At 34.6% G+C, this 8136-nt stretch overlaps 1 protein-coding gene across 4 annotated transcripts; it reads right to left on the bottom strand.

Moving 5' to 3' along the window:
• Positions 1-780: 780 nt before the first annotated feature.
• LOC8262675 (dihydroorotate dehydrogenase (quinone), mitochondrial) lies at positions 781-7123 on the bottom strand. 4 transcript variants are annotated; one of them, XM_002526729.4, is made up of 12 exons: positions 6965-7123; positions 6680-6822; positions 6504-6586; positions 5906-6229; positions 5500-5755; positions 4096-4176; positions 3886-3993; positions 3776-3805; positions 2960-3097; positions 1844-1881; positions 1642-1741; positions 781-1237 (listed from the first exon to the last, which is right to left on the bottom strand). In XM_002526729.4, exons 2-12 carry the CDS (start codon positions 6809-6811, stop codon positions 1163-1165), a joined length of 1365 nt encoding a protein of 454 aa, XP_002526775.1. In that variant the 5' UTR covers positions 6812-6822; positions 6965-7123; the 3' UTR covers positions 781-1162. The 4 variants fall into 4 exon arrangements, with proteins under 4 accessions (XP_002526775.1, XP_015579411.1, XP_048226954.1 ...); XM_015723925.3 differs by having other exon boundaries at positions 6680-6877; positions 6965-7112; XM_048370997.1 differs by lacking the exon at positions 6965-7123 and having other exon boundaries at positions 5906-6176.
• Positions 7124-8136: the final 1013 nt, after the last annotated feature.

The raw sequence follows: 8136 nt of genomic DNA, 5'->3' as shown, positions 1-8136 counted from the left end.
CTAAAGGCTCAATTAACGAACTTGATAAAGCTTCTTGCGTCTTAAATGGGGTTTGACGGTGCTTTAAATAGCGTTTGGAGTGCGCGCGGCTAACCGACGTTAAGCAATGACTTGCTCTTTTTTGCATGAATTCAAACAATATGGCGAGTATTCTGATCAATCCTGTTTCGGCTTGAACTCTGCCTCTGTTACTACGTTGTCAATAGTTAATTTCAATGACGACATGCCCACATTCTTCCCTTGATTAAACCACCTTTCAGGCATTGTTTCCTCAATCAGATCAAATATCCTTAAAAGCAAGCTACTTGTGCAAAGATGCAAAGCCACTAGGCTGAAGCACTCTTTCTCCCTGAAACAAGATCCTTCACCTAGATGCATAGGATCAGCAGTAATGCATGTTCCTGGGTCGGGGATTTAAGAGTAAAAGGCACAACTAGAAAAGGTAAATGGTGAGACTCTAAAAGTCACTTGACAGCAATCTCAGAAAAGCACAGGCAATTTCATACTAGCTCATGAAGTCAAATTATGAACTACAAAAACAAGCCCTTCAGCAGATCTTCTCATTGAACCTGTGAATTACCCTACTCGGAGGACTCGTACCAGTCACTTAGAAAATAGAGGTTCAATAAAAATGCATTCACCATTGATCAGCTAATTACAACACTTGTTTTCACAAGTGAGAAGCTGACGAAGAAATAAACACAGTAGTTACGCTTTGCACAACCAAAAAAATGGCCTCAATAATCGGTTGCTGCTTTCAACTTAACCTGCTTTTAGCCATACATCAATGGGCATTTTTATTAATATCAAAAGCACGTCTTACAACAATGATCCTTATAAAGGAAAATGAGCATGATCTTCCTGCAATTGACTAACTAATAACTTTGAAAAATGTTCTCATATTTAACAAGTCATAAGATCTCCACTCTAGCCAAAACGCAGACAATAATAAAAAAAAAAAAGGAAATGAAAAAATTAAGAAGAAAAAACAAAGATCTCAATGCCCGATAAAGGCAGCCAAAGCAAAACTGTAGTAAGCAGGTAACCATGTTGCTCTATAATGAAATAAAGACAACTCTGAAACCTTTTGTATGGTTAATTGTTCCATATGCATAGATGTTGTCTTCTATTTAATTCTTTGAAGGCATGGGCACTCATGGCATTATCTATAATCTGCACCAACTGCTTCGAGGATGGACTTGAAGCCGTCCCTTTCCAAGCACTCAGCCAATTCAGTCTGCAACAAATTCACAAAATGAAACACAACTATTGAATGAATTCAAACAACATTAAATCTATGATCAGAAAAACCCATACAAGTATTCACTTTGATAGAGTTGGTTCCAAGAACTTCGTACTAACAGATTGCTAATGGATGACAAACGGAGGACCTAAAGCATGACCACTCGGGCAATGCATTTTTCAATCAGAACTAGAAATGTTTTGACCCAACAGATTGGTAATGGAAGACGGATGGAATGACTAAAGCATTACACAGAACAATCCATGACTCAGTATGACTAGTGAAAATCATTTTTCAATCGGGAGATAATCAGAAACTCATATCACAACTAGTTTCTTTTTTTCTTTTCTCACAGAATTCCTTCGGCCCCAGATTTTAAAAGCATACCAGAATAGTACCTTTATTTGAGGAATAAGGGCAGGTCCACCATAGGCAAATGCTGTATAAATTTGAACGAGAGTTGCTCCGGCTCGAATTTTCCTGTATGCATCCTCACCACTGATTCAAAGGTAAATAAATGCAAGTGATATGAATAATTCATAAAGCTGTTATTATATCCATGTCTAGGTGATGGAACTGATGAAGATATAATCTAATCACCTGCTTATGCCCCCGCAACCTATTAGAGGAATCTTTCCCTGATAACAAGAAATATTTAAACTGTCAAGAACTTATCCATAAAATTAGACATTAACTACTAAAAGAGGAAACATATTAAGAGTGCAAGCATATGATAGCCTCTTAAGGAAAGGCCCAAACATTTCACTGAAATAAGATATATGCATCTTTCGTATAAAAGAAGAGAGTAAAATAAAAATCATATGAGAGGAGCAACCTGAATCAAATCAACTTTCAACTGAATTCATACTTCATTCTATTCAATAATGTACAACAATGCCTTACATACCAAACCAATATGAAATGGAAATAAAGATTGTTAAATCTTAATAATGATAATCTTCTAACGGATGTCAAGTATAAACAATTCAATATTCATCATGATAGCAATACTTCAATTCAGTCAAATTCTTCTACATCATCTACTCTCCCTAATAAAAAGAAAACCCTAAACTATGAAACAATTCTAAGATTTGAGTTTTGTCAGCTATTACTAAATACATAAAAACCAAAGTTCCATGATACATGACAGACAAACAGGGATCCAGTAGACAATTAGATGGAGAACAATGTGTTTCTCTGCATCTAATTCGAGTTGATTGTATATGTATATGCATGTGCGAGCTCGTTAACTTTTCCACATATAAATAAACAAGACTCGGAGCACCTCTACAAACAGAATTTAACTGCGAGGCAGATTCTTTGGCCATTTCAAACATTAAGAATGAGGTAGAAATATATATACAGGATTTGCTCACGACATGAGAATAGGTGAGGGAGATTCATTCATTATTCTATAACATTATAAACAGCCAGTAAGTATGGACAGCACTGTTTATGGTAAGAGAAAAGGATGAGGCATGTAAGTTTAAAATCAGGCAGTAATTGTTTAAAATAAGAACTGCATTTTCCCCAATGGTGCACTATAGACTGGATTTGGAGTAACTCCAACCACAAAACAACCAATCCATTATAATGAAGACGCCAATTGACAAAGCTTGATGCATAAGAGTTTATCAAAAATAAAAAGAAAGAAAAAAAAAGAAAAGAAAAAGAATAACTAAGACAAAGAAAAAAATCATTGGACAGTCAGGATACCCTTGTCAAAATATACATCTCTTTTAAGATGTCGGTAGAAAGATCGAAAAGAGGTTTGCCGCTTAAACCTCCAGACTCCTCAGCCACTGGATATTTCCTTACAAGATCTGGCCTTGATATAGTTGTATTTGTTATAATCTATCCAAAAGCCAGACAACCAAAATCAGAATCAATTAAGGAGAAAAAAATTGCATCTGATAGTCTTAATCTGCAATAAGTTGCGTGTGAAATAACAAAAGAACATCTTAACTTCCTCAATAGAAAATCCACTAGGTTCATATTCATACACTATCCTTTTCTTTTTAAGCGGAGAGTGAAGTTCAGAAATGTCAAAGATGATTTGGTAGAAGTTTATGGAATAACATGCAATATAATGTGAAGCATACTTGTAAATATTCACAATTAGTTGGAACTGACAATTTGAGACATGAAGATAGCTTTCATTAGGACCAAAATCCTCCACAGCAGCAATTGTTCCCTTCCTCTCATTAACTACACACCAGATATGTTGATAAACTAAGGGGCATACCACACCTGTTGCATATGAAACAGTATGTGACGCCCATGTAAAAGCTATATGAAATTTTAGAAGTTGGAGCCACTCTTTGAAGTAATATGCACTGAAGTATAAAATTCCCTATCAATTATACCAGCAAGAGGCATATAAATGTACCTAGAAAATCTTAACCAGAATAGATAGCTCATTTAAGGACCAAGATTTTTGAAGATCAGAACATCAATATTTACAACTAGAAAAATAGTTATGTTTCTTGATGGAAAGAAATAGTTGTGGTTCTTGACGGAAAGAAAATATACCAGTCCATCCAAGCGAAGTGCAAGAGCAACCTATAATCAGAAAGAAGAACTATAAGAATGCAATATGTGGAAGTAGAGAAAAATATTTCAAAATAAGAGAATTTACACACTGCTGCAATGTCTTCTAGGTCTTCCTTGGACAAGTCAGGTGCAATCTTTACAAGCAGAGGAGGTGGGCCCTCCTCACCCCACTGCATTTCATCACGAGCAGCTTGAACCTAAATGATAGGCAAAAGTCAAGAACTTGATTCAGCATCAGAACATAAGATAAATTAGAAAGATAACAGTAAGTTCACCCTATATCTTTATCTCTTCAATACCTTCTTAACAAGGTCCTTTAATTGTTTTCTTCCCTGAAGCATTCGCAATCCAGGAGTATTGGGTGATGAAACATTAATAACCTGCAAAAGGAGGGATTACATAATGTCATGTTAATACAAACATAACATAATCCCTTGACATCTGAACAAACAAAACACTGAAAATAACAATGCCTTGAAACACTGGTAAACTTAGAAGAAATGACAGAAGATTGTAGCTGAGGAACATCACTCCTAACTATGCTAAAAGCATGTTCAACAATGATAAAAGTCCAATATGTGCTAAACCAATCACAGATGTGCCAGTCTTATTACAAACATACAAATCACTGTTTGTTTTGATCTATCCATGCTGAGTTAATAATTCTCAATTCAGTACAACTGATGCAACCAACAACAAGCTTCTGGAAAGCAAGAGGAAAAATCAAAATAAATTTATATTGTAGTCCTAGATACAGGTTGACAATTTGAAACCCTAAGTTATTTTCAAGATATAGATGTAGGAATTTGATTCAATGTTATTCAAACAGCTGCAGACTAATGATTTATATGTTCATATAGGAATATAGTACCTTACACTATTACCAAATTTCAATCTCTGCTGGAAATAACTGGGCTACCATGTATTAGGTCTTAAAACTGAGTTCTTTTTTTTTTTTTTTCTTTTTGAGTTTTACTAGACATACTAATTGGTCATTGGGTATATTTCTTCCAATATGCAAGTCCAGATCTTATATCTAAAAAGGAGTCCAGGAACAAAAAAAATATATTTGAGTTTCAGAAAAAAATAATTACTTGTAACACTTTATAACACATTCCTAACTCTGAATAAGAATTACAGCATTTATGCTTTTGGATTGCTACATTTAAATTTTGTATAAAGCAATTCTAACCATGAGGCGAGTCTAGTGCAAGCCTTGCTTGATACAAGTCCTAGATCCTACTAGTGCAAGCCCACAAAAATAGCAATTCTATTTAATTTGCATAATTTTCCCTACTCATCTGAAGATAAAGGAGGCATATCATTCATATATGACCAATTTCCTGATATGTACATCTAACCCTAATCTAAAATCAACAAAAAATCTTCCTGGAACATCCAATATCAATCTTCATTTGTTTCATAATGATACAACTTAAAACTCTTATGGAATTCTATAATATGAATCTGCATTACAGTGTATCTCTTATAGCAAATACATGGCGTCCATTTCAAAGTTATCTCCTCTGAACAGATAGAAGGGCTATTTAACTGGCACCTATACTTTTAAGTTCTCGCTTTAGATATAGTTTTATGGAAATTTAAAATGCAAGCAAGAGAAATTAAGCCTAATTGGGGGATTGCCAATAGGCTCTGCCAGCCCCTACATAATCATGCCAAGGCATCAAGAAGAATCTACTTACCAAGTAATCAGCATACTGAGATAACGTATGAACCCCTTGTACATAATCCGCAGCAGCATCCTCACTTGTCTTGTTCTTCCCAAGATTAACCCCAAGAATGCCAGGACCAGCTTTACCTCCATGTTTGACGTCATCGCTTGGAGAAGATGAAGTGCTTGAAGTTTCATCCAACTTCCTCTTTCCATGCTGGGCACCCAATCGCTTTGCAACAGCAACAATTCCTTCACTGTTAAAGCCACAGCGATTGATAATTGCCCTGGCGAGATAGATCAGATAATTATATAAGTGTTAAAACACTTGTATAGATTCAGAAATGCAAAAAACACCATTATCACAACTTGAAGCAACTTATAATTTAAATATTGATATATTTTAAAGTGCTAAAACACTTGAACGAGATTCTTACCCTTCCTCACGCAATCTGAAAATGCGCGGCTTTGGATTACCCTCTTGCGGAACAGGGGTAACAGAGCCAACCTCTACAGAGCCAAAACCCAAACCAAGCAAGCCTTCAACAGCCTCAGCATTTTTATCAAAACCAGCAGCAAGACCTAATGGGTTAGAGAACTTTCTTCCCCAAACCTCTAATCCTAAAATGGATGGGTCAGACCTCTTCTCCCTTGGAACCCAACCACGAGCAGCAGCTGATACAGCAAGTGTATGAGCATCCTCCGCATCTAGAAGGGCAAAAAATGGATTCACAAGTTTTGTCGCATTGAATAGCCAACCGCTGCAATTAATAGCTTATGCAGAATAAGTTCCAATCTAGGCATCAAAATAACAAGTAATCTAGAGTAACCTTCGAATATGGAAATCAAGCATTAAAATACAGAAAATGTGACAGAAATGAACAAGCCAAAGCTTACATTAACTAACTTGCTAATACCCTTTTGCTTTTCTTTATTGTATTTGACATAAACATTAGCAAAAAGAAGGGGGGGGGAAGGGGGGGTGGTTGGTTGGGGGAGGGAAAAGAATAATAATGAGAGAACTGAATAAAGTACCAGAAAGTTGCTTCATCCACAGTACTCACATATGCTCCTCCAGCAATAACAAGTCCTATGGTGGCTCCCGTCAACAGCCTACCCTACAATTCAAAGTAACAAATAACTGAATAACTCAAGAATCCATTTATACGTATATTAAAGTAGAGACAGAAAGAGCTTTAAAAAGAAAATACTTTTCTGGAGAAGTGAGGTATTTTAGGAAGAGTTTCTGGTGCAGACGAGTTCATACATCGCACACCTCCAACAATTGTCCTCTTTTTGTACAGAAACTCTCTCAGTAACCTCCTCGAAGCCCTGGCAGCCATTACCCACCAATCTATCCCAACAATTTCAGCAACAACTTGAAATAAAATCGTTGGCAGAGGATATAGCTACATACAAGAGAAAAGAAAGAACAAATAACAGAAACACAGACGATACGATAACTAACGAGCATGAAGCTATTCAGAGATACGTACCAGCAAAAGGAGCTTCTATCTCTAAAGCGGCGCCTTTTCTAATTAAATTGCAGAAATGGGTTCCGGTTTCTCACTGGTAGGCACAGAAGTGAGAGAGATGAGCGACACAGGCATTACGAGGAGTTTCTTTAAAAAAAAGACAAAAAAATGAAAAAAAGTATATATTCCAAGATTTATTTATTCGAAAGTAAATGGTTCGGCGTAGGATTTTATTTATTATTTTATATTCTTTATTTTAAAAAATATCGTTTTTATAATAAGAAAATATTAATAAAAATTTAAATATTTATATATTTTATTTTTATTTTATTCTATAAATATTAATAATTTTAATATTTATATTTTAAATTTTAACTAATAAAAAAATAAAAATTATATAATTAAATATATAGAAATTTATAGTATATTTATTAAATATAAAATAAAAAATAAAATATAGTTTTCTATATATATAGAGTTAAAAATAAAATAATTATGAAATTTTATTTTTTTTATTCCCCAAAACAAAGAAATAACATAATAGAATAAAGTATACATTGAATTGTTATTTGGTAACATCCATTAAAAGGCTCTTGAACTATTTAGTATTTATTGCAACTAGCCCGTGTACATCAATTGTGTTTTATTGAGCCCCTTAACAATTATTTGTTATTTTATTAAAGACCTTTTTGATAGAAATTGAGAGTGTTGTTTTCGCTTTCCATTAAAAATGCGTGACATGAATTGAGATGAGACTAATTAGGATGACTTCGACACATTAGGAACTTATTAAGATTATTAGCATTAACTTATCTAATTGAGCGTCAATTTTTATTTATAAGAATTAAGAAAAAAACAAATCAAATTGTGAAAGTGCATGGCAGCAAGAAACAAATATGAAAAGCAAAGCAAAACTTCTTTAAAAAGTATTAGAATCAGATGAACGGTTGATCATTCAGAATACCCCAGTAGAGACCTCTAATGGTGCCAAGAATAAAGACACGTAGCTTACTGAATGCATCCATTTCTAGGAGCCCCGCTGTCTCCGACCCGTCTTTTATACTCCTCACCTCCCTTTACCTTTGCCGACATCACTTAACTGCTCTGGCATAATTTTGATTTTTTTTATAATAAATTGATTTGGTGGGTTAAGAGTGTATAAAAAGAAGGCAAATAAAACAGAATGGCGAAAA

This window comes from Ricinus communis, chromosome 2 (assembly GCF_019578655.1).
Source record: "Ricinus communis isolate WT05 ecotype wild-type chromosome 2, ASM1957865v1, whole genome shotgun sequence".
Classification (NCBI taxonomy): domain Eukaryota; kingdom Viridiplantae; phylum Streptophyta; class Magnoliopsida; order Malpighiales; family Euphorbiaceae; genus Ricinus; species Ricinus communis.
This window is presented reverse-complemented; position numbering and strand designations above follow the sequence as displayed.

What these genes read in the sequence shown, in the direction of transcription:
- LOC8262675 (XM_002526729.4), bottom strand. Translation starts at nt 6,811, where the DNA reads ATGGCTGCCAGGGCTTCGAGGAGGTTACTGAGAGAGTTTCTGTACAAA. An exon ending in CACTTCGCTTGGATGGACTG is followed by an intron (nt 3,098 to 3,775) that starts GTATATTTTCTT and finishes GCTTTTGGATAG; the next exon opens with ATTATAACAAATACAACTAT. An exon ending in AGATGTATATTTTGACAAGG is followed by an intron (nt 1,882 to 2,959) that starts GTATCCTGACTG and finishes TCTTGTTATCAG; the next exon opens with GGAAAGATTCCTCTAATAGG.